The 27,156-nt window shown below is 40.8% G+C and overlaps 1 protein-coding gene across 2 annotated transcripts in view; it reads left to right on the forward strand.

Moving 5' to 3' along the window:
• Positions 1 to 20,557: 20,557 nt before the first annotated feature.
• Positions 20,558 to 27,156, forward strand: part of tafa5l (TAFA chemokine like family member 5, like) — a 61,107-nt gene continuing 54,508 nt past the window's right edge. The window contains exon 1 of one of the 2 annotated variants that reach the window (XM_020635988.3): positions 20,558 to 21,956. In XM_020635988.3, coding sequence (XP_020491644.1) covers positions 21,860 to 21,956 — 97 coding nt within the window. In that variant the 5' untranslated portion in view covers positions 20,558 to 21,859. The remainder of the gene's footprint in view (positions 21,957 to 27,156) is intronic. The other variant, XM_020635986.3, reaches the window with a different exon arrangement.

Consider the following 27,156-nt stretch of genomic DNA (forward strand, 5'->3'; position numbering starts at 1 on the left):
GTGCCTGCTGGCCATTCTCTGGTTCAAGCAGGAAGCAGTCTTCTCCATGAAAAGAAATGGGGGTCACTTGTCATAATGGTGGAACACTTCTTTGCTAAATGGATGCTAAGATTAGCCCTTCTGTAAGAGGATGAGTCATAATAATCTCTATGCAGAGTAAAGGAAGCTGCTATTTGGCATTTAAGTGGACAGCACTGGGATTCCAGCAACAATGGAGCAGGAGCTCCGCAGGGAGGTGAAATGAACATCAATGGCCAATGTCATGATGGAAAAATCTTCCACCACAAATTCCAATTCATTTTTTTTTTTTTTTCGGTAGATGCATTGACTGCTTCTTCATTAAATGTTAATGTGCGCTGCTGAGAGCAAGACAACATGAGGGGAAGCTGCAGAGACTGAGACTGCTGTTCCAGGACCGTGGAGTCACTTTGCCTCCGACTGCTTGACAAGCCCACTCAAACTTCCTGCTGTGGCTGCATGCATGGCTGGCTGCCACATTACAGTGTAACTGCAGCTGAAAATCAACACAATAATTACTGTGGGCTTTGAGATAGATGTTTGTTAAAGAAGAATGTATCTACTTACATTTTGAAAATATTTTGAAAAGATGGCGGCGCGCGCAGATGCTGCGGCCCGGAGCTCTCTGACATTAAGCAGCGATTTTACCAAAAATACAACCTACACACAAACTGAAATTATAAATCTTAAGACACGCTTCAACTACTACTTCTCCTGAAGAATTCGGCTCATTTCCTGCGGCGATAGCTCGCTCTGCCAAGTGCAAGGCTGGAACGAAGACCGGTCGAACAGAGAGGAAACAACACAGGCGATGCGAGAGGAGGCCGAAGCGAGGCAGACGAGCCGGCATCCGGGCTAGGTGCTCCGCACAGAGCTGCACTACCGAGCATCTTTCTAGCTAACGCCCGCTCTTTCGTCGAGGAGCTGGAGCTAGCTGGCCACACCATCTATCGGGCAGACCGCACATCGGACTCCGGTAAGGCAAGAGGGGGAGGCGTGTGTGTGTACATTAGTAACAGCTGGTGTATGGATACCACCGTAACCCAGAGACATTGCTGCCCAGATCTTGAGTTTTTAATGCTCAGATGCAGACCCTTTCATCTGCCAAGAGGATTCACCGCAGTGTTCATCACAGCAGTATATGTTCACCCCCGGGCGCCAAACTAGCCATGAGCATACTGCATGACAACATCATCAGACAGCAAAACAAAAACCCAGATGGCATCTTTATTGTGGCAGGAGACTTCAACTTCTCCTGCATGAACTTCTGTGAACTTCCTTTATATTGACATGCACCTTAACTGCCTCTGCTTTATCTGGTCTCATGCACTACATCACTTTATTCTATCCCTTTTATATCAGTATTCATACATTTCTGCTAACTTTATTCCTGTTGTTTCTTATCCATCATTGCACTACGGTCACTTTATTTATCTCATTTTTACCTTTACAGTTATATTGTATATATTAGTTCTGTTGTTCCATTATTCGCCATGCACCTTATAACTTATCATTTAGTATTTGCCTACTTACACATAGCTCTGTATATATATATTTATTTCTCGTTTACTGCATATAGTTCTGTTTACATCTGGTCACTACTGCACATAGTTGTGGTTACATCTGTTTACATCGTTAATCTGATCACTGTCCACTTATATCTACTCTTTTTATATTTTGTATTTTTAAGTTAAGTCTAAGCTTTAAGTTGTATTTAAATTGACACTTTATATTTAGGTTAAAATGTTTTGTTTACTTGCACTGTTGTTAATTTACTGCTCTGTGTGCCTTTGAATTGCCCCCCGGGGACAAATAAAGTTTTTTGAATTTAATATTGAATTGAATTGAATCACTCCAATCTTAAGTCTGTACTGCTGAGATTTTACAAGAATGTGGACATTAAAACAAGGGACAGCAAGACACTTGACCAGGTATTCACAAATATCCCTGGTGCATACAAGGCACACTCATCCCCCCATCTTGGACAATCTGATCACTTATCCCTGTTCCTGACACCAGCATACAAACCCCTCATCAGCAGATCAAAATCCACGGTAAAGACAGTGCAGGTCTGGAGTGGTGTAAAAACAACAACCTGCAACTCAACACAACACAAGAAAACCAAGGAAATAATTATTGACTACAGAAAAAAAACAAAAAACACTCCACGACAGTCTGCACATAAACCAGGAAGAGGTGGAACGTGTCTCCAGCTTTAAGTTCCTGGGAGTGCACATCTCAGAGGACCTGAGCTGGAGCCTCACACATGAGGACCCTGAGACGTAACAGACTTCTTCGCATTCTGTTGAAGAACTTTTACTGCTGCACAATCGAGAGCATCCCGACGTACGGCTGTACTCTCTGGTACTCGAGCTGCACTGCAGCAGAAAAGAAGGATCTTCAGCGGATCGTCAAAACAGCTCAGTGGATTGTTGGCTCCCCTCTCCCATCCCTCAGAGACACCCACTCGCACCGTCTCCACAAGCGGGCCTCAAACATCCGGAACGACACATCTCTCCCCGGACACTGTATGTTCACCACCCTTCCCTCAGGCAGACTCAGGACCATTCGCACACGAACAAACAGACTAAAAACAGCTTCTTTTCCCAGAGCTGTGGACAAACTTCCACTGATAACAGTTCAATATTACTTGTGCAATAACTTTGTAATTCACTGCTTTATAATTGTTTATTTATTTACTCAGTCACTGCACTTTAACTGTCTATTTATTATTCATTCATTGCACTAAAACTGATTATTTACTCATCCAGTCACTGCACAATAATAACTATATATACTCTTTCACTGCACTATATCTTCACTTATTTGCACTATATCTCGATATTTATATTTGTTTACCTAATCAGCCACTGCACAATAATAACTGTATGTACTCTTTCAGTCACCTCAACTGTCTATTTATTTATTTATTTTTATTATTCATTCACTGAACAGCAATAGCTCTGGCCACTTTTCACAAACATATTTATCTTCATATGACCACAAATATATTTTTACAGAGGTGAACTGTTTTTTGGAAAACGCTGATGTATAGGATTGCTGCTAACCAAGTTTCGTTGTATCTATCTATCCATCCATCTATCCATCCATCTTTTTACTCACATGAAAATACGTTTAAGTGAAATGTTTGAGCAGACAAGGCCTTGAAATAAATCCCAGCAGAAATGTGAAAAGACTACAGCATATGGAAAAAAAAGAACAGCCTTTTGTTGTTCTATCACAAGGACATTGCTCTTGTATGAGGATGAAAAATAAGAAAACCCTATGCACCTTGCAGAACTTGTTAAAAAGACATGCATATATTTGTTAGTGGTGTTTTTTATGTTAGGTTTTAAGAAAACAGTCTGTCCCCCAAACGATGTTATTCAGTTTTGACTTACACGAAGTTGCTGATAACTGAAATGGCATTATGACTTGTCTAATTTGTTGTGCATGCAATGATTTCTATTGGATGTTGGATAGGCCAGGGGCCTATTATTGACCATTTTTGTGTTTGTACACAAGTGATGAAATGTTTCTTAGGCGGAGCCCAACTGATGGCAGAAAGTTAGCGGTTTAGCCTGCGATCAATACACATCAGATATGTATACTATAGACCATCTGAACACCTTCTCCAATAATTCAAATAATTTAGCAGCGCAAGACAAGTTATCTTACAGCGACAAGTTAACTCGTAGCAATGGGGTGAGGTCACTTTAAGGTCAGTTGGTCAAGGATCCAACCAAATGGCCTCAGTTACAGAGAAACCCAGCATCTCTATACTAAGGAGAAACTCAAGGACGCTGTTGACACTTACAATTTTGTACTTAGAGGTCATGTTCAGGACATTGAACACTGAGATTTGTCCGATTATATTTTGGATTTTAAGAACCAACATACTTCCTAGCCAACAGCAATGACATAAATCACAGCTATACAAGACGTGGGCTAACATTAACTATCAAACAAATACATTCTGGCGGCAAACTGCACTTCTATAGCTGGGCTAGTAATAACTCTTTCGTTATTTCATGAATATTAGAAACATTTAAATAACTACAGGCTACCGTTTCTCTGTGTTTCTCTCCTCTAGCTTTGGATGTTTTTTGCCCCTAATGGCTCCCGCAACCAGAATGAAACTATTTCTGGTGCCGAGATTATATAAGAACGGCAGCATGGTGTACATCTCTAAAACAACTGCTTATAATCAGTCAGTACACATTTTTTCAGACTTTTGTTTGAATTGCAATACATTTTAATGAAACGCAGTGTAGTCATGCAGTTAAATGTAATTCGGTCACATTGTTCTTGTTCTAATGTTTTCGATAATGAGGTGTATTGCTGGAAGGAGAATTCAGTGCTGCAGGGTGTTGAACAGATTCCCTCCCTTCCTTCTTCTTTCATGATATCAATATTTGACTACAACAAACTACAGTAGTGGGTTTGGCAGCTGTGACTCATCTCATGTCAACCCAAAAAAGATGACCCATGAGACGTCTCGCTCCTCTCTCTCTCTCAGGCTCTCCGTCTCTCTCAAAGTGCAATCTCAGGAGCACAGATTAAATCACCGCCCATCATTTCGACAGCCCTTACATAGACAGATAGCTTTTAAATTGCTGTGGAAAATCAAAGAGATCATCAAAAGCGTTCCTTGTAATTCACACTTTTTACCAGAGAAATGATACAGTGGAGCCAATAAATTTGACTCGTTACGAGACGTCTGAAGGAGTCGGAGCGTACCTGGCGGCTACTCTGCTGTGGAAGAAATATGATCTTGGTCTTTGGCTAAAGGATGTTACAATTGGACTGAGTAAAAAAGGTGACTTTAGCAGAAATTGAGGGTGTGGAAAAATGATGATGCAACCGCTGTGAGTGTGATCTTTTTTTTCTCGTCATCACTATCTCAAGTGATAATTCTTGGTAATTACACCTCAGTTCTTGAGCGTGAAAGTTTATCTTGACCTTGAAGTTGACAATGTTATGATGAAATAGCGGCCTAGTGGCCGATGCTTTTGAGCCTAACATCTTATTATCCTCACCTGAGCTGTCTTCATGATGACTCAGAAGTCCATCTGATTTAGCTCCCCATGTACAGAGGCTGCAGTCCTCAAAGCAGGCAGCCCCCCCTGTGGCTCCTTTACACATGTCATTCCTCACTGTGTCTTTACCTTATTCACAACTCTATTCAATGTCTTTACACAATAAGTGTATTGTTTTTTGAACCAGATTGTAAACACATTTTTTTCTGAGTTCTGAAAATGAGCATTTTAATATGGGAGTGAATAGGACTTTGGGGCTTTTGCAGCCAGCCTCAAGTGGACGCTGAAGGAATTGCAGTTTTTTTACGCTTGCTCATTGGCTTCACTTTTCAAAATGAGAGGTTGCCACTTGGATGTAATAAAGGAAATAAGACATTATAGACACAAAGGTCTGTTACAGTTGTTATAAATAGAATGGATTTTTTTCTTGAATTTCGAACAAAATTTGCAGAAAAAACATGTGTCTCTTATCTGCCAAAGATAACATAATTTCAAAATAAAATGTAGGTTAATTTATAAGACATACAGTCCGGGGAGCTAAATGCTCACGTTAAGAGTTAAAGAGTTTAAAGCAATATCTAGCGTCATAGAGAATCTCTTAATATATTGTTTGCTGCATAATGTAATATATGATCATCAATGAAGAATCTCTTAGTCACTTTAATGTCTTTATTGTCATTGTTTAGTCACTGTATGCACTGTTTTTCGTAGAATCACTGTCATTTCTAACACTGTCTTTTACTTATTGACTGGAAAGCATGTGCACAGAAGAGTTAACCTTGGTGTTTTTAATAAGTTAATCTTGGTCTTTTAGGTTTGTGTCCTGTTATTGTGTTGTTATCATTACTGTTGGTATTGTTATCATTTTGTCATTGTCTCTTTGTCATATTGCTTTAAACTTTTGCATAATGACATTTTAATTTCATGTTTATGTGGACCTATGGTGACATTTGGATGAACTCACTAAAACTAAACCTCCAAGTACTGTGATGTAGATAATCTGCTGGTTAACAATCCGCATGATTGTCCGTCTGCTCTTCTTTCACGTCCTATTGAAAGTGGTTGTACGTCACAATGTTCCCAGATCTTAGCAATTACTTTGGTGAGTATAATATATTTAAAATCACCCAATGGGAATGACGGCCAAAGCTTAAACATATAAGACCCACGTTGATATAAACCAGATTCATCCTTTAACTTTCTGACACTAAATAACTTCACAGTCATGCAAATACCTCCAGTTTAAAGACACCCCAACTTTTAAATCCTCTGCAGAGAAAGTTAGTCTATAGCACTTGCCGCTGCAACTTCACCATGCAAGCCTCTTTTCTCGCCTGCCCTACATTCAGCAGCCATATTGTTTGCATTCAAAGGCTGTGCCCACACAGCTGGAGGATAAGCCAAGTCTCTCGGCAGATAAAGTACGGCGCCACTGGCTGCTGCTGCACCCTCTTTTCATTTCCCTCTGTCTGCTGGGGTGTCAGAGCCTCCTGGCCACAGCTGGAAGATGAATAGTGCTGCACCACTCTACTTTGTCATGGTGTCCAAGAAGGCTCTAAATGGCATTGAGAGACTCTCAGGCTCTTACAAATGGGATCTCTGCAGCCGTGGGTAACCTTGTATGCACAGTACTGCCTGAATCTTTAAAGTTGTCTGATACAAACAGTCCCAGGAGATTTAAAATCTCCTGTGGGTTCTGTTGCTTGCTTTGACTACAAGCTGTTTAAAGCTGGATTTGTACAGTAACATGCCAAGCTCAATACACTTTCATTATTTTGAAAATCATGCAGCGAAGGAAGAGATAATTACGGGATATGTCTGCATTGTCTTTATGCAGACCCTGACATGCAAGATTTTCCAAAGTGTATATGTCTGTGATGGTAAAGCCGAGCACTGTTTTCATCTGTTTGCACATGTACAAGGCCACACGTCTGCACAAATCAAGCCATGTATTGAATTGCCTCGCAGTACTTGAGCTGGAAAGACATAGATAACAATAATCTTCCAGTACTGCTGCGTCTCTTCTCAGTTTGGTTGTTCCTACACCAGGGGCAACAACACCTACCTGCTCTGTCTCGCTGTTCTCATGGAAACGCATCAAAGGAGCAGAAAGATAGACAGAAACTGAGAGAGAGGGAGAGAAAACAAGCCTGAGATACTTTGTTACTCGACTGTTGCACTCTTGATTGTCCCTGTTGCTTTTCTCGGCAGTGACAGAAAGCCCTGTCATACATCTCTTTCCCTGTCTGTTGGAGGTGAAGACCAAAGCGGGAAACAATGTGTAGCTGCTGTGATGCTATGTTAAAATTCAAGGCAGCCGAGTCACCCACTCAACCAGCACAAACTGCACACTTTTTTGTCGGTTTCAGGGTACACCTATACATATTTCAGTGTTTTGAAGGTATTCCTCCATGTTTGGTTTTCCTCGTTGTGATGAAAGCAGGACTGACACAATGGAGAGCCGGCGGCCGGGGGAGTTTGGAACCAAGATAAAACTAGAGACGGCCCTAGGCCTACAGGCGGGGATTACAACAGCACCAATTAAAAGCAGACTTGATGGAAATCCAAAGCGGCATGTCTCTATTGGGTGGAGACAGGCAGGGGGTGCGTTCACGGACGCCTTGTAGACATAAGGTAGTTGTTCAATGTTGAAGGGTTGAGTGTTAGTGATAGTGGAACTTCTGCTCATTTATTTACATGCACAGTTAAGTCGAGCTCCTGTTATAGCTTGATTAATCAATTTACCTGGATTACTGTCCTAAATCGACTCCTAACCCCATATTCTATGTAGTAGGTGTCTTAGTGCCACTTTGAGAACTTTTGTATGATTTCAGTAGGACTTACAGTACATGTTTGCATGTATTTTAAAAGTCCAGATTTGTTTTTGGACTAACACTAAATCTGCTTTTTTTTTAACATCATGTAAATAACACTGACTGTCACAGCAGTTCCTCCAGAAGAATTGAGACAACAGAAAAAGACTATATTTTTGAGGATGAGGCATTAGCTGTTCAGTGGTTTACCAAACTGTAATCATATTTATTTCTGCTTTAATGTTGGGCTTTTAATACGGCGTCTAATGGGGATTTTTGTTTTTTTGGGGCCACTGGAGAAACTGCAGCTTTTGCACTTTTGCATTGACTTTATCTGTCAATCGATGGGTTGGTACTTGTTTAAAAAAACACTAATGAACAAGTTCCCTGATGTCTACTCCTCTTACTAAAAGTGTATAGACACCTTGAACACTTTGAACTTGCAGACTGAACCACTGCAGACTTCAGTGACATGATAACACTCATTATCATTATTTCAGATCTGTTAGGGCTCTGGGTTGCTAGGGCATGAGATGTGAAATATCCATTTCCAGGCATACAAGTGCCCATTACAAACCCTTTCATCAGTCTCAAGGGTTTTAAACATGATTCTGTAGGGTATGGACCTTTTCTAATTCATGCTGTACAAGTTTATGATCTTCAAATTAACTTGTAAAACTTAGATAAGCATCATCAAGGCGATAAAAAAATATAGTTCTAATGTTGGACAACATAAAATTCAACCTCTATGCTTAGTTGGCTTTCCTTATTTTTACAATTATTCATTTCTTTTACCGTCACAGCCCTCATGGGAACTCTCCACTTAAAAGTGACTCTGGAGGTCAGTGGGAGGTTCATTTAAGGGTTGTCAGCTTGGCCGAGGTAGGACCCTGCTGACTTGATGATTTGTGAATTTGAACATCCCTCAGTGCTTTAGGATTTCCCTGAAACACGCCTGTTAAGTCTGCAGGCCCAGACATATAGAACCAGTTCCACTGTCCCCGTTATGACCTCACAGACTTTGATGTGTGGTTTGGCAGGTCGACACAGTGTCCCTCGTGATACCTTTAAAGTTGATGATTCTGCACCTCAGGATATACCTCCAATGCAGATATTGAGCACTGAGAAGAGTTACAGCCCCACATGGAGTTGTTTTAAGCCCCTCATGCACAATTTATTTAAGTCAGCAGCAAAAAGCAAAGCTCCCTCCCAAAAAACAACACTCATGATCATTTACCTTCATGTACAGATCTGCATATTTCCCCTGGTTCTACTATTTTTAGTTTTCTGTTTGAATTAAAGGAATTTGCAAAAGAATAAAATGAATGAGATTGTATACAACATTTCTGCCAACCGCTCAACTTCCAGAGAAAAAATGTCTCATTCAGGCATTTTATTCACAGAGAATGACAGCTGGTTGAGAAAACAAAAAGCAGCAGTATTTGTACAAACTCAAATAGTACAATAGCAGAATACTAATGTTTCAGAAATCAATATTTAGTGAAATAATCTAGAATTTTTAATCATAGCTTTCATGTATTGTGGCATGCTTTCCTCCAGCCATTCATATTGCTGTTGGGTGACTCTTGGCTAAAATTCAAGCAGCTTGGCTTGGCCCACCTGCACTCACACATCATCAGTGATGTCACTGGTGATGACATCATTAATGTCTTCAATTGGGAAATTTAGGGACATTCAGGGTGTCATCACAATGTTACTGCCAAATGGACAATGGAGCATACATTTAGCATACATCCTTATTTACTCTTGTTTACAACCTAATTAGAGTAGTTATTGATGCATTTAGTGGATGACACTGGGCGTTCTTAGGGTAGAATGGCTGTTCAGGCTTTTTCTTTCTTTTTGCATTTACTGCATTGATTTTGACCAGTTTTATTGAATCTGGTTCTGTTTATTGTTTCCTGTTCATTGGTTTAACCTCAAGTGAAGCTAGTGTAAATGTCCTGCTTAACTAACCTTGTAACTTGGTTTGAAAGAAAACCAGGCTAACTTGGAATATTTAACGACAAACATCACTGTGTCAACAGGTTATGGACAAAGAATTATGTCCAATTAATTAAATGTTTCAACAAACAAAGCATCTCTTCCTCCTATATCCTAATGGACATAGGAGCTTTGACTAGAGGAAATGAAGGAGGCATAATGAATGAGCACAGAAAATGAGGAGGCGGTCAAAGGGGGAGGGAAATTGAAGCAGGGGAAAAGAAACCTTTCATTGCCTGCCATAGTTAATGCTTCTGGTGTGTCAAGGCAGCAAGGCGAATTAAGGTTGGGAGCTACTGGACGTAGAAGAAAAATCCCTGTTCATCGCTGACATTTCCAGTACAATTATTTCTGACACAAAAACTTTGCACATGTAATCATGTGAATCCTCTCCTCCCAGTGCTGGCTGGAGAGCTCACACCAACAGGCCCATAGAGGAACAAAAGATGGTTGGCATTGTGCCTGGCCTGTCAAAGTGTTTAACTGAACTGTTCCTCTTAGCTCTGACAATATGCTGTGTGAAGATGTGAAGCCTATCATTTGATCCAGTCTGTAGAGGAAAGTGTTCCATCAAGAGGAAGTCCTTCAGTTTGTTAACAAGTGAGTTCATTATTTCCACTTAGTGTGAAGAGATGCGGGAAGGAGCCCCACGCCCTTGACTGCAAAAAAAAGAGCAAAAACTGTTTTCCTCACATTTATTATTCCATGTTGCACTCAGAGTCCTATCTGCCTTACCAAACTACAATTTGAGACATATCGCTCAAGACACCCAAGTAATAGTTCAAGGTTTTTCAAAAATAATTTAATGTGTCTCTAGTCCATCTGCAAACCCCCCAATGATGAGAAAAGTCCATACACTTTTTTTTTTTGCCTGCTCCACTTTTTAGAAAATGTGTGCTCGAACAGGCCATTTGGAGATTTTCCCTTTATGACATCACAAAGGGCAGTAAACCCTGACACTCCCACAGCTAGGGGTTTGTTCTGCCCTCTGAGTCTGCCTTCTCACCGTAAACAATACAGCATGTTGCAAGAAAGCCCGAGCCAACCAATCCCTTCCAGAGAGGGGGCGTGGTCAGACACAGCTCATTTACATTTAAAGGTACAGACACAGAAACAGCCTGTTCTGAGCAGGGCTGAAATAGAGGGGTTTATAGGCATGATCAAATACAGGATCAGAGTGGATTTACATCAATAAACTTAAGGGAGCTCTGAGACTTATTAAAACTTGTTGAAAATAAGTATGATATGTGACCTTTAAAGCCGATGGAAACCCAAGTACACAACAGCTTTCAAACTCTGTTAATTTGCATCCTAGGTACATGATAGTGACCATCTAAATAGTAATAGAAAATTGTATTCAATACCAATTGGAATTATTGTCATTTAGGTTTCTGTTCAGTTTCCTGACATCGTGTTTTAAACGTGCCTCTTTAAGCTTCGCTGTTATAACAAAATGAAATGATGGGAAAAGTAGAATGGCAATTTTTACACTCAGCGTTTGTATCTTCAGTTTGCCAATTGTTCAATGTGCTCAGTGTCTCTGTTACCTTTGTAGGTCATAATGAGACATCCGTATTCATTTTAGTCTGTTTCATTAACAGCTAAAAACTCTCATCATAGAGGCTTTAATTTGTTTCCTAACTTTAATTTTGTAAACCCACTTTCACTATTGTAAGCCAAATATCCAGAGACTTTAATGAAATACAAAACAAAATGTAATTAATAAATAAAGATGCTGTAACATGGCAGGAAGGTAACAAAAATGCAGCTCCTTCCCCCATGATGTTATTTTTAGCCTAACTACCACAACAAGGATACTTCAAGATGCCACCAAAGTTTCTAGTGTTATTGAAAGTCCCACCTAGGAGGATTTAATTAGCGCTTTGAATGAATAAAATTTCAACCATTTCTCTCTCTGTCCCTGGTAATCAGTTCTGGGCCATTAATGTGAGGATGACTATCGACTGGAGGAGCAGGCTGCTGATAATTGAATGTGTGGAGGCCATTAAACATTCCTAATCAAAAACAAGCACTCCAAAGCCATGGTTCCTGCAGAACAATAAGATGCAACAACAACTGAAGCATGTTTGTGGAAAGCTGAAAAAAAAAGAAAAAAGAAGCTCACTATCTATCCTCGTCTACATCGCTTAAGTTAGTGTTTTCTTTATTCGGCTATCTGTGCCAAGATGTTCAGAATGTGACAGGCCAGAAAATAGGCTGAATTTCTTGGGGCATGGCACCATATTGAATTTTCCAAGTTAGTGTTTTGATGCAAACAGCTGAGAGGGGACACATAAGAAAAACACTGTAATTGAAACGTTCTCAGAGGCTCCATTCCACATGCAAAATCACTAAATCACTAATAGTGACCACAATGTTGGACATCACTGGCCTTCTATTGACCTGCCACGATTGATCTAAATTCTACATCACCACAACTCATGAAGTCTAGAGTCAATATTACTGGCTGACACACACGACCCTGCGCGGCCTCTTCTCGAGCCTTGTTTATGTCCAGCTGAAATGTGCAATAAACTCTGCGTGTTTTCAAGTCTTCATGCTTGTGGTTCTCTGATCTTAGTGTTTTTCTGTAGAGTTTGTTTGACTCCTGTAGAGATGGGGCTGGCAAAGGTTCACATGTTCTTTACAAAAAAAAAGTAAGGATACCTGTGATTCAAGTGCTGAAAAGTGAAAAAAGTGCAGGTTTTAAAAAGTACTCGAAGGCAAAGTAGCCCTGTCAAAGAAGTTTCTTCTGGCTGTGTCTGTGCAGAGCTATCCGATCATTTTGTCATATTTGGTAGACCATTAAAAGACTTACCGAAATGAGCATTGACGTTGGTCTAATGTTCAAATCAGTGAATGGGGATTGCGTCTCTGGATCTGCTACAACTTCCTCTTTAAGTTGGTTACTTAATCTTCATCCAAATCGATCTAGTTTCTAAATTTTGGTCGCAAGCGTCAGACCCAGTAGCGATTTACTTTTCAGTCTTGTCATGTTGTTTCCATCATGTTACGTCTGTCAGCACTGATATGCACTGATACATACTGTACACCTTGTAATTGTATAGCCTACAGTAGGTGTTATTGTTCCATGCATTGAGGTTGAATTTCGTCCTGATGATGGTGAGGCGTCCTGCAGTGACGCAAAGTAGAATTATTAGTGATTTCCCTCAAATGCTTCAGAGCTTAAGTAAAGATAATGGTTGGAAATTTTCAAGAATAGAAATGTTAAGTGGATCCCACAATTACAGATAATGGGGACAATTTTGGTCCAATTCCACCCATACGATAAAACTTCTCAAAGTCCTGATTTTCTGATGGTTCTAAAGATGATCCTGTCAGATTTAATGTGGTGTCAGGTGTGTTAAGACTAATCTGCTCGTAAGAGCATTAGCGACGGACTGATTCCAAATCTCAATTATTTAACACCTTTAATATTTAGAATCTGATCTCCTGTTGTATGGAAGGAAACCCGATGACTGCTGAGCACTCTGAATTTCATAAGAACAAAACTATAGCCAATAAGAAAGCGAGCTGACTGAAAAAAGAAGCACAACAACTGCAGCAAAGGCATTTTTACCTCCAGATCCCACTACATGTACACTTTTTACTGAAAGTTACTGTAATGAATTACAGTTACTTTCAGTAAAAAAAAACTATGATTGTCAATTCCTCCTTCCCATTGTCGGCCATTTGTGTTTGTTTGTCTAAAATGGCGTTTTAATGTGAGAGAATGTGAGATTTCCAGTTTTTAGAGATGTGACTCTGCTTGTTGGTAAAGTGAATCTGTTAGTTTGTGGAGTACTGTTTTGGTCAAATCATTACTCTGCACATTTTTGAAGAGGACAGATGTTAAATCTATTGTTACCTGTTGACGTAAGTGAGATCTCTCACATTATCAACATCTTTTAAGATATTAAAATCTTTCAGTGTGGGCCAGACTTTAGAGATGATGTTTGAAATGTGAGGCATAAAAAATATAACTGGATTATGGATATATAACTACTTTAAAACTCTCCATAAAAACAACTGAAAAGTATTTTTACATGCTCTGCCCAGAGATCCACAATTTGCCAAATGAAATGTGTATTATTACATCAAACATTGTGATACTGTCATTGGTTTAGTTGTTTCTTTTGTGAACATGTGTGAAGCTGTCAGACAGCTGTTACATGACTTTATATTGTTGTTAACGATCATTGATTAATTCATCACATGAGCATGTATAATTGACGAGTGTGTTATTCCTATTCCCGCGTTACTACTATAAATATGTTAATGCATGCTAATGTTGTTATATGCAAATCTATGGAGGCCTATTAGGCTTTTATGGTGTGCTGAAAGGATTATTGGCCCAGGGTTATTGGAAGAGGAAATGTAAACGCCCTCACAAACTTCCATGCTGAATCAGAGGGTTACATCTATCAGCATGTGAGATCAGATAAAGACACGTATCCATGGGAAAATGTCATTTTTAATTAACCTTGTGATTGTCTCATTAGGTATGTACAGTCAGACATGAGTGTGAAGGCTGCAGGAGATTGATTTTCTTGAAATCAGCCGGTGATGATCCATAGGAAGAAGCTTTAGAGGGGTAAAACTCCTCAGTCTGAATCATTATGAGGAGCACGTTGCATCTTCAGTAATTACGTGAGGGACCTCGATGTTGCACTTGAATTTGTTTGTGTTGTTCTTTCAAGGTCCGCTGCGCCTCAAAAGGACAGACGCTGCTTTGCCTTTCTGCAGCAGCTTGTCAACATGACTCGCTGTCCAGCGGAGCAGAAAAAGGGGTCCAGCCCGTGTCCCGTCTGACTGGCATGCGGCTCACAGTGTCCGCACGAAAAGAGCAAGAAGGGAGTTCTGCTTGTAAAATCCGAGCAGAAATCCATGTGGAACACGGAGTTATTTCAGAAGACAGAGTCGACTGCAGCAGTAGGTCAAGCTTGTATAATACTGCCGGGGTCTGAGGGCTCACCTGATTTGCACATTTTTATCATTTTGAAATATGGAAGCTCTTTATCTGTACGCTGGAGCAGAGCTGCTGTTAGGGGCGCTGCATTTCTTTTCTTTTGCATTTGCAATTGATAGGCTATTGTGCTTACATGATTACGTACTTATCAAGTTTGATTGCAAGCTTTTAAGTGAAGATTTCTGCACCCGCACTACCGCACTGCTAGGTGCTGGAGCTAAAGTATGAACATTGCAAAAGGTGACAGAAATGATAATCATGTTATAGTATAGTATGTATTTTTTTTACTTTCAAATAACAGGTTTAGACTTTCTTGATGCATTCATTTGAAAAGGGGGGAATGGTTCTTCTTCCACTCCTGCTCTGCACTCTTAATCCGTGTTTCTGCTCTAACCACAGGTGAGCTGTAGGTTCTGCTTCGGGAAGCACCACATTGGTTAGATAGAAAGCCCTCAAAACAAACATATCCCTTCACCATTCTGAACTAGGTTTTCTTCATGGCAGAGTCAAAGATACTGAAGAAGCAGAGGAATTTCTGGCACAACTTCACCAACTACCAAGGTGCATGAAGAGTGAAAGGCTTACTGCAGAAGAGGTCAAAAATCTCCAGCAACACAGATCAACTTTAATAACAAATTAGACCGATGCATTTCAGCTTGTGGCCTCCATCAGGGTCATCAAAAAACAGATGGCAGATCATTTAAATAGAGCAGGTACAAAATTGAATGAAAGGAGCAAAATTCAAAAAGGTAAAGACAACCAATCAAATACATCCACATTTACTGTATGTATTTCAGCCAATAGGGAGCATGCAAAGGTGGGCTGGTTAGTTTTGTTGGCTAGATGACATGGAGGTGAGGGGCGTGTCCAACAAAAGCAAGGATGACACCACACCTGGTCAACAAGTAGGGATCAAGGAGATGGTTAAAAGCCTGCACAAGAATCGTTTAGAACGCTCCAAACAAAAAGAGTAAAAGATAGCAAAAGAAATGGTTGAGAGAATGGGTCGAACAGATATTTCAACAAAGAAAGGAGGTCTACTGTACTTCTTGAACATGTGTTTCTCCAGTATAGCCCGGAACCACGAACCCAAACACTGGCTCAAAGGAGGACATTGTGGAATTGTTTGCAGAAATTTACCGGAGAAGGTGAACTGAGGGGTTAGCAGTGTTTCTACTGGATGCCACTAAATCTAACAAATCTATCCTGAAAAGTAACCTCTGTAAGGTTTATTAATCTGAATATTTTGCTCACACATTTACCATCACTTTACAGAGTTTGATACGGACATTTTGATCAGATTCATGCATTCAGAAGAACTTTTAGTTTGTGTGGATTTTGACGCCCCTTATGGACAAAGAAGTATCTCTTATTTCTTTCTTCTCTTCTTTGTAAGTACTTAAGCATACACATCTTGTACTGCTTTATTTTAACCGTCAAATGTTTCACTCACATTTAATCTTTGCAATGAAAATTGAACAAAAAGGATATTTCTGCAGGGTGCTGTGAAGAACCTTGTCTGAAACCTACCCCATGGCTGTAAAAATGACATTACAGAGATTATAGAGTCTTGTTGCCATAGTTCTGGTTTGGTTTTTAAGGCCAAATGAGCATCAGTATTTAATTGAGTCTTTTCATAAGCAGCTAAGATCTCCACACAGGAGCTTTAATAATGGGTGTTCTGAGAGAACATGGGGGGTTTTAAGAGTGGGTTTGATTGGATTCAGAATCATTCAAGAGAAATTACTACACCTGAATTCACCCCAGCAAGAACTGCTGGGATGATGCATCTGTTGACAACAAAAAGGTTTCACTTTGTAGGGTTCTGCTACGTAAATGTACAGAGTAGAGAGTTAAAAGACAAGAGAATGAAGGAAAGCAGCAGAACGAGGCAGAGTTTTGTTGAGTTCTGAGTTCAGTCAGAGGATGAGCTGCACTCAAACGTACGGTCGGTCTCCCACAAACTCAGTGAGTGTGTTCGTTTGTTGGCTAAGTTTGGACTTAATGGGCCGGTCTAGTTCCGACACAGACCAGTATCAGTATGGAACTTGGCACTGGTTGCTGGAGACTGCTGATGTCCCCTTAAACGAGGCACTGAACTCCCCTCCACTGGGGGCGGTGTTCAGTGTGCAGCCCCTCACTCTGACATCTCTCCATAGTGTATGTCCATAGGATCCATAGGATATTTCTTGCCTATGTGTGTATAGCATGTTCACAAACAGAGTAAACATTTCTTATTTCCCTTCAGGTAATAATAAAGTATGCCTTCTTCTTCTTCTTCTTTTTCTTTTACAAACTGGCAGTCCAGAAGTCAAATTTTGCGAGCTGAAGTCTGAGCCTCCTTTCATGTGCTCTTCTCTTTTGATGTGCTTAATACTTCCTGAAAGGTTTTTATAGAGGCTCTAATGAGAGGAGATTTTATCAATTTGCCAGTTTTAACAATAAAAAAGATCTAAATGTACATTCATGCACTCTGTCACAATGCTCAGACTAAAAAAAAAGTATTACAACAACAACTTCCTGTAATTCGCATTCGTTTCCAGCTTGCAAAAAAAAGGAATTGGCCGCACAATGAATGAATGGAAGCTTTGTAATTTGCCAACTCTGTCCAAACTAACAACATATCTCTCCTTAAAGGTGCAGCAGGAGTGGGTTGAAGTGTCTCTGCAGAAATCCTCTACAAACTAGTAACAAACATTTAAGAGGCTTGAGTATTACTTACAGATCCCTTTGTAAAAACAAAAACCACAACTTCAAAGTGTTCAGTTTTGAATCTTTTAATAAATGTACAGTAGTTCCAGCATCCGCCCACTGTTTCAATATTTAGCAGAAGAAAGGTCCATTTGAACAGATGCTTTGAGGCACCATATGCTCCTCTCCGGCGTGTAAGTAAAGCCTGTGAACAGGCGGTGACTGGAAACGAGAGGAGTCGTCCGTATGCCTGCATATCCTTATGCTCGTGCTCAAACTTTTGGGGTGTCTCTAAATTGCTTTTTGTCACCAAATGAAATGAAAAATGTTTCAAATTTACTGTAACAAATTGTCCACCTGTTCCAGTGAAACCACGTTAATGTGCAAACTAGTTTACAGGAATAATTGACAGAACAAAACATGAGCTACAGAAGAAAAGATTGTGGACAGTGAAATACTTAAAATATGTCTTTGCTTGGAGTTTGCGTTCTAATGTTTCAGTCTGAACTCAAACCACTACCGCCCTGTCATCTGATCTACAGCTTCAGTGTTGGCCACGACCTCTGACCTTCCTCCAACTTCAGGTACAAACACACATAGGCATATCATGACATTACTCATGGATAAAGTGAACAAACGCTGCATTTTGTATCTTCGGCTCAGAAATGTCACTTTGAAGAATAACACATGAAAATCATTTGTCTTTATTCTTCCTTCATGTCTCTCTTTTTATCGGCAACCTTTTGGTAACTGTACAAGGTGGAACATGGCATTCAGTGTTGAGATTATTCTTTGTGGCTTTTCATTTGTGTCTGCAGAGTGAAATGAAAAGTGCTGCAGCTTCCTGAACCTCAAACTCACAATACGGTTAAAATAGTTTTCGATTCTTACAAATTTGCAATGTGCTTCCATGATTTGTTATGATGTCTTCATCATGATGCAACTTCATAAAGGGACATCAACTTTTGTTCTAGCATGCATCTCTCAAGAACTTTAAAATTAAAGCAGCCTAATAAGAATTCAGCCCTTATAAAACTTTTATATAAACTTCATAAATGACACTTGATTCAGATTCAAATTCAAATTCCAAAAAAACGTTATTTGTCCCCGGGGGGCAATTCAAAATTGATTTCTTGCATTAGTGCCAAAAATGCTTCCAAAAATAATCAGAGTTGCAAAATAGCCATGCATGAGATAATAACTGGCTTTACAGCAGCCAAAGGGGACGAGAGAATCAATATTTTCTTTATTTTTTCTCCCCTTTGGCTCTTTTGGGTATCCACCATCTACTAAAAAAACACCCTGCTTTTTCCCTGCCATGTGCTCCACTATGTTCATAGACTAGACGATAACTTTGTCTTCTGTTTGGTGCCATGCAGCGGGCATAGCCTGGTAAAAAAACATGTTGGTTCATGTGGTGAAATGTTTACAGTAAAATGTTGTAGCCACTTTTGTTTAAAGTACAGAAGTAAATGCATTAAAAAAGTACACAAAGTAATAAAAAAAAACTATGTTACAGTTTGATAATATTTAACTGGATTACCAATGTAAACAGAGATTTCCGGTTTAGTTGGAAACAAGTTCAAACAGTCGTACAGTTAAAGCCATGCTTATTTAAAAAGGATGATTACATTTTAAAACATGATATTCTGTTGACTCAAACTGTAGCATGTAAGAGTAGACGTTTAACTCAGTATATGATGATTTAATCATAAAATCTAAACTTTTTTGCAGATCAGTGCTTTAGTTTATTTGCTATAAATACCCTCCTCTGGAGAAACCACACACACACACACACACACACTGACATTTAGTCCTGATCAAAGATGGCAGCCAAATGACACACTTGCATGACTGACATAAGAAACACAATAATCACAATGACAGTTATAATGCGTGTGCTCAAGCATCGCGCATGAATAAATCATAATTTTACTCCATTTTTTTTCTTTTTTACAAACACAGCTTTTTTTGAAGGGCATGCAAGTGTGTCACCGACATTGCTATTATTACAATCCACGTATGCACAAATGCAATTACAAATAAGTCTGTGTATTATTGGTAAACACTGAGATAGATATGATGGGTGAAAATAAACTGGCAGAATTTTTACAATCCTGCCAGTCACTGTGATTTATGATGATTAATTACATCGCAACCCCAACTGGGACGTCAGTTTGACAGTCTGAAATTGTGGTTCTCAACTCTGATAACTGGCTGAGCCCTGCTGTAGACGAGACAAGAAAACAAACGTCGCCTCAGCCCAGAAACTCTCCCTGTAGTTATTCCACCATCGGCCTTGTAAAGTAAAGTGCTGCAGCTGGTTAAAGGGGTGCAGGTTTAAAGATATGACCCTCTGATGTGGCAGTAAGGTGGAAAAATCTACAAAAAAAAATCATTTCAAGACTCAACAAATGCATCGACTGTGCCGTGTGAGTCTCAGTCATTTTTCATATAGTGGTGATGTGACAAGCCAATACGTCATCATAAAAGCCATTCAGTGGAGGGCTGATAGCACAGCAGCACACTGAGGGACTTTCTCCATCTGCTAATAAAGTGCACATTCACTGGTCATGGAATTTAGTGTGTGTATGTGTGTGTGTGTTCAGTGCGGGCAAGAGGGGTTTGAGTTATAGTAATGGTCCTCAAGTGGCAGGGGAGTCTTAAATGGTCCTCTTTCAGAAGATAGACTGGCATCTGCAGGGCTTTGGCTCTCTCTCTCTCTCTCTCTCTCTGTCTCTCTCTCTCTCTCTCTCTCTCTCTCTCGCTCTCTCTCACACACTCTAACACATAATGTGATTTTATGCCGTAAATTATAATGGAACTTGTGCTGTAAAGAGCTCTGAGGCTCTGCACATGTTATACCTGTCAGTCCCAGAAGGAACAGACCTCTTACATTTTCCCAGAATGCAATGGCAATGCGGTGCTGCTAAATGTTAACAGTATACCATGCAGCCCTAAAGGGTGTTTTCCACCTTTGGAAGAAGATATAAAGACATCAAGAGGAAAGTCGTAATGAAGGAGGAAGGCATGGTGCTGCTTTGTGTCTGGCTTTAGGCTGAGATGGGACATGTAACTGTGTAAACAAGAATCATCATCTACAGTTTGGATTCATAGCCTGGGAGCTCAAAGTTTGCTTCTCACTTTGCTAAAGGAATTAGGGCACTGTACGTATGTGTGTGCGTGTGTTTGAGGAAGAGGGAGAGTGAGATGGAGAGAGAGAGAGAGAGCCGATGGAAACATTGTAACTCAAGGCGAGTCAGGGTGCAGCAGCAGAGGCAGAGTTTCTTTCCATGGATTGAAGAGGAGGGAAATCCTCTTCCTCAGCGTCGCCTGCATGTAAATGAAGCAGACCGGGACAGAAAAAAGGTTTAACACACTCTCATCTGTAACCAGCACTTGACTTTGTGAGGAGGAGAGCTTTTTTTTTCTTCGAGCCCGGGGTGCCAGGCATCATCACTGACAATTTTCCAGAGCCTTCTCAAAGGCTCATACAGGTGACAAGTGTGTCTAACTTCACTGCAGCGCCTGGATCGACGCGCTCACAGTGCGCTTTGTCCAGCGGCACTTGCGCTGCGTGAGACCCGCCGTTTTTTTTGTTTTGACGTGACATTTCGCCTTCGCTGCTGTGCATATGTGGCCACATATGACGCATATGCGCCTTGAGCTGTTTTTCCAAACGCTTGTTTTAGAAGCTGGAGAGATGCGTTTTTGAGGACAAGTTTCCGCGCTGATTGGTATGTTCGTCATGTCTGCGCGGGTTAACTTGCGCGTTTCTCTGTAGAGTCACACACAGACCCGGGCTCTGCTCGGCGCTGAAGTTGGTTGGGAATAATATTAATAACCGTGCGGAGCGCAGAGGAGGGGGAAAGAGGCGACAGCGGCGTTCAGGGGATGTTTAGCGGCTAAATTTTTTACCAACATCATCAGCATCACCGAGTGAGGATCAAAACTGCGGGGGTCTGCTGCCGCTCACTCCTCTTCCTCGACACACTTCTAGTTTTTGCAGAAGCCAGTCTGTGAATTCCAGTCCCTGAAGCAGCAGCTGCGTAAACTTGGCCAGATCTGGTGACACTGTACCCTATGTGTGTGTGTGCGTGTGTGTCTGCCGATCAGCCCTGGATGGATATGCGTCTCACCGAGGGGATTTGAAAAGCAAGGGGGGATTTCTATCAGTCCCTCTTTTATTATAACCTCAAAATGGATGCCGACGACAGGCTGTGGAGACGCCACTGGATTAGCCACTCTTCCACTGATCTGTTTGACATCTGAGCTGCTCCAGGGGTTCAAAGTTTGGATAATCTAAAGAAGGTTGAAGGTGTAGGATGCAGTCTGGAGCGAAGACGCTCTCCGCAGGTGGAGGTGCGTCACTCTGCTGCCTGCTGCTCCTCTGGCTCATCTACTCCCATCTGCTCAGAGAGGGTAAGAACTCTTAGAGCTATTTATTACTTTGTCAGCAGCATCATTGTCTCAAAGGGGGTTTTAATGTGATGCAGCTGCACATGGTGTGGTCAGGTTCCCTGAGCCTGTAGAGAAGTCTCTATAATGTTCAAAATAACCCCCCTGCAGGGACTTCACATGTCTCTGCTCATTATTTGTCAATTTGTGGTGACCTTGTTGTACCTTATGGTATTTTTTGTAATCTGATTTAATAGCTCTATAATCATATTTGTGTAGTGAGTATATGATACCAAACAGCTTGATGTAGACTACATTTATTTTTCATTACTGCACTCATCATCTTTTATATTTCTAGACGCCTGTAATATAATGAGGAGGCCAAAAAAAGTTCTTGCATCATTAAAACAGAGAATTTTGTATTCAGTATTTCAAACATTTGTGCTAAACTAACCTAATGTTAGTCAGGTTTCTGACCTTAGCTCCTCACTCCCCCTCAAATGATAATTTGAGAAGCTCTAACAGATCTTCAGGTGGAGAAGCAACAAGGTTTGCTCGTTTTAGTTCCAAGTTTAGACTGAAAAAAGGGCCTGACTTCTGCCTTCAGAGCTTTATAAACTCACTGGGGTTAAGGCTATATTCAACCACAGCATGCTTTCCTCTTGAATAATACATCTGCTGGTGCAATTACACCTCCACCCTGACACAGAATAGAAAGCAAAAGGATGTTTCCCTGCACTTCATTGGCTGTTGTCCATGATGAAAAAAATGTGGATTCCAGCGTTGCAACAACACAGAGAAACAGGCTTAAAGCACTGGATCTTGTTGGGAGATGTTGAACACAAAGTTTGCAGATTAGATCTTTTAATCAAGCACTGGCCAGCAGCGTAATTACTGCTGTGGAGGAGGGATAGTGCCTACATCAATGTGTTTGGCAGCCTGCCGAGAACAAAAGTAGACACTGATGTGAAAAATGAACTGCCTGTGTGCTGAAATGTGCTCCCTTTGCCTCTCATTTGCAGTGTTTTCCTCCCAAAATGCTGCTGTCACCGTCCTCTCATTGCTGCACCGTGAACCGCATCTTATCCAAGGAGAAAGAGCAGCCCTCCCCTTCCCCTAAGCTATTTACTATTGACTCATTTTTGTATGAAAATGATCTCATTAATGCATCATAGTACAAAATCGTTCAATCAGCCTCTTGTGAACTCTGCTACCCTTGATGTGTCATGATTAAACAGAGGCTACTGATATTTAAAATCTCTGGATGAGATTTGAGCTTTGACATTCCCTGTACGTCACTAACTCATCACCCCAGCTCTGAGCTGAATTTTAAGAATGGAATACTTTTTAATCCATAATCTTCAAATCTTATTAAAATCCACTTTGAAAGTGGTCGCTTTGACCAGCCAGGTCGCTACAGAAGTTCTGACCACTACTGATTTTGTTATTTCATCAGCTAGTATAACTCTCATTTGAAAGGATTTTTTAAATATTTAAGACCACTCCCAAATATTTAAAGTCACATCACCCATCACCCATCAGAGCAGCCCCTTTCTTCACCACTTCCGCTCCTCTACCACGGCCCCTGGGGGCCCTGAAAGCAGCAACCAGTGTTTTTTGAATGGTGGGCAGAGAGGTGAAGCCTTGTGGTGGTGAGAGGCTGCATCACCTCCACCCACTCTGTAACCCATCTGTCATGGCGGTCAGGACAGGAAATCAAAGCGCAGCGGCCCTGTCCGCGCACGCCATTGGGCCAGCAGCCGCCACGATGAATGGCCTGTCAGCCGCTCTCAACGTTGCCAGTTTATTCAACGATAAATTTGGAAATGTCTGGATTTCCTCACTGGACCACATTCCGGTTCAGTGGTGCAGTCAGAGAGCGATGGCAACTCCTCCCCGCTTTGTCAACCTCAAACCTTTGGGACGGTGTGTGCGTGTGTGCGTGTGTGTGCGTGTGTGTGTGTGCGTGTGTGCGTGTGTGCGTGTGTGCGTGCGTGCGTGTGTGTGTGTGTGTAACAAACAATGAGAGGTGGACCATTTTGAACCACATTTGTAAGTTGGAGGTGGACAGACAGTTGGCCTTTGCTCTAACTCAGCTCAAAGATTTCAAACGACCCGAATACATTTAAACTTGGAACGAAAACATCAAAATTCCTCCTTCTCCTTTTTGTAATACATTATTGTGATCACAAGCTACATATTAACTTTGTCTGCCTTTTGGTCCCTGGAAAGTAAATTATGTTTTGTCTAATGCTTTTTGGCTAAAATCAACTGCCTGTTGAAACTTGAAATTACAGATGAATTGAAAATGTTCTTGGTAACCGACCTTTCACTCAGTTACATAATAGTTAATACATTTATTTTCCACTGTACAGTATGGTTGACATATGAAAATCCAGTGCAAACACACTACAACAATAAGTGTTGGCCTAACCATCAGAGACAAATGAAGAACTTGAAAATTATTTATTCTCAGATAGATTGGCTGATTGGTTTCAAAAGTGTTACCAAATGGAAGTGCCTTCTTTAAAACGACTAAAAGTGGGCCATTAAATAAGTGTATCATATTTAACCCCACCAGAATATGTCCCTATGTACTTAGTTTTCTTAATATCTTCAGACAACATTTTACTGGTGAGTTTATGGGCTCAATAGACAGTTTTAAGTCTTCTACAAGGTGCTACCAGTGATTGAATAAAATCTGAATAAAAGCGTGCAGTTGTTTAAAAATACAGTCACGGTCAAAATGCCAAACTCAAGGCTCTGAAAAGGTAGAGCTCCAACCAATGAGGTGACGCCTTATAAACAGTTTAAGCTTCTCAAGAAAGTTTAACATCCAGCATCTACAGAGCCGGAGGTTTTCTCGGGAGTTGGTCGAGTCCAAAACATTAAATTAGATATTGGATTTACATTCACCAGAAAAACTGCTTAATGAATGCTAATGCTCTGCATCAAGGTAGTTTGTAAATAGCCAATTGTTTGATGCACTTGAACAACTTTTTGAATGGATATTATTCCAGTAGTTGTGCATTCACCATGTTCTGCTGCCCCAAGTGGAAAAAGTTATGAAGTGCAGCTTTAAGGTTCTGATAGTTGGCTCTTGTTTTGTTTGTCTGCTTAGATATCACATGCTATGATAAGTAGCTAGCCCGTTTTGCATATTGTTTTTGAGTTATTGACGATCCTAATGAACATTGATTAATGATTTAGGAAGTGGGCTAATGTTATTAATATTTCATGCGACTTGTATAAATCACATGACTAGAAAGAGTCCACAGTGTTATGGTGTCATATTAGTGCAACAGACAGCAACGCATCTTTTACAACACTTGACACATGTCATAATGAACGTGTCACTTTGATTTGCTTGAATAATTCAATTAGCGCTTCTGCCCACAAATAACAGTGTCCCCAAGCCGAGATGCAGAAACTACAATCTGCCTTTGCAGTTCAAGCTGTCAATGGCAATGACATGAGATACGTCTACAGGCTGTGCCGCTAAATCCTGAGATACGTCTACAGGCTGTGCCGCTAAATCCTGAAATGATTCACTCCAGCTCCACAATCAAAACAGAGCTCCATTGATGACGATCTCACTCAGTCAGTCTGCTATTTGCATTGTGCTGTATTACAAATTTCATTCTCAAACTCACTGAAAATATTCTGCATGCTATACAACGACTTTATCCATCTTTAACAAATCCGCTGTTGGAGATAGCAAATCTTCATGGGGCGACAGAGTGATGAATTTAAAAATCTTGAGTTGGTATTCTCTTTTAACTCAGGGAGCAGGGCCTATCCATCCAAGCATTAAACTAATCAGAGTAGCTCAGAATTACGGACTTTTTGAAGTGAAAAGGATGATTTCCATTCCAGTCTTCTTCAAGGCAGCATTAGGCATGCAAAGGGAGCCCCGCTTTGATTATGACCTTGGTTGTAAATTCTAAGCAAATCATTGAGGCCTGCTGCTATAGGCGGCGGAGCTGTAAAAGTATGAGCATCTTTATGGAACAAAATGAAAAGAATTTTTACAGCTAAATCAATTTGGCAGCACACAAAGCTCATATTTCATAGCTCCCTTGAATATGAATTCTTTCCCGGCGTCAGCTTTGACCTCCCTTGTGGTTGAGTGTAGTGCACTGCTCAGTGTTTTCCTGCATTGTTATTTTCTCTACGGAAAGCTCCGGGCTTGAAACTGCTTCATCATTGGCAGAATGGTGTAAATGATCGTAGTTATGTGCCTTCAGTCTTTTGTCCTGTTCTATTTTTGCCTGATGCCATGATGATGATTTTCTGAGAAGGCTCTTCTTGAATACTAAAGCTGCAGTTCAGACAAACACGCAGTACTGTACAGTACACACGGGGTCATAATAGTCTTCTGTTGCTTACCATTTTCTCTGTGTTTGCATTAAAAGAGGGCATCCTGGAGGGCTATCTGAGTGAGATTTGAAGTGAGTCACCGTGGCTTTACTGTCCTCTCTGCATTTCATTCAGCAGAGCCACTGTTTGCTTTTGCAAGGCATATTGCACAATCATTCTTTATGCCTCAAGCCTGTGTTCATCCACAACCAATTGTCTGAGAGTACTCCACATTATAATATCTCTGCAGCCCAGACCGTGCTGCATCACTGCAACAGAAATCCATCATAGGCCACCTCCATCATGTGTGCCGAACGAGGCATGTTGCAGAACAGACCTGAATTACAGTGTCAGTCCTAGCAGAGGATGCATGTACTGGGAATATTTTCTATTTTAATGCAGCCCTCGGCAATGTCAAACAATGGCAAAGCTGATTGTTAGAGAGCGTTAACTTTGAGACGAATTGTACTGCAAAGACCCAAAAGTCCTGTGATGTGTTGTAAGCAAACTCTATATGTAGCCGCTCCTGCTCTCCAATGAGAAAGGAAACAATCTAACAGTGTTATGTCGGGCTTCCTCCCAAGGGAGCGCCATCCTACTGCTGCTACGAGAAGTTTCAATTTGTCATTCCCTGTGGGTGAAGTAGTGCACACACCTGACACAAGAATTAAATTTGGGCAAATAGAGCACATTTCCTGCTTCTCAGTTGGTGGGGATGCTATGCTTGTCTCTGTCTCTCCCTGCTGTAGCCCCACTGGGTGTTCAGGATTGCAGAAAAAATCGAGCACTGTGCAGCTTGAAAAAATCCCCTCTGCATTTGGAAACAACACAGGTACACTTTTGAGTACATCAAGAGCTTTTTAGA

The sequence above is a fragment of the Labrus bergylta genome, chromosome 12 (genome assembly GCF_963930695.1).
Source record: "Labrus bergylta chromosome 12, fLabBer1.1, whole genome shotgun sequence".
NCBI classification, from domain to species: domain Eukaryota; kingdom Metazoa; phylum Chordata; class Actinopteri; order Labriformes; family Labridae; genus Labrus; species Labrus bergylta.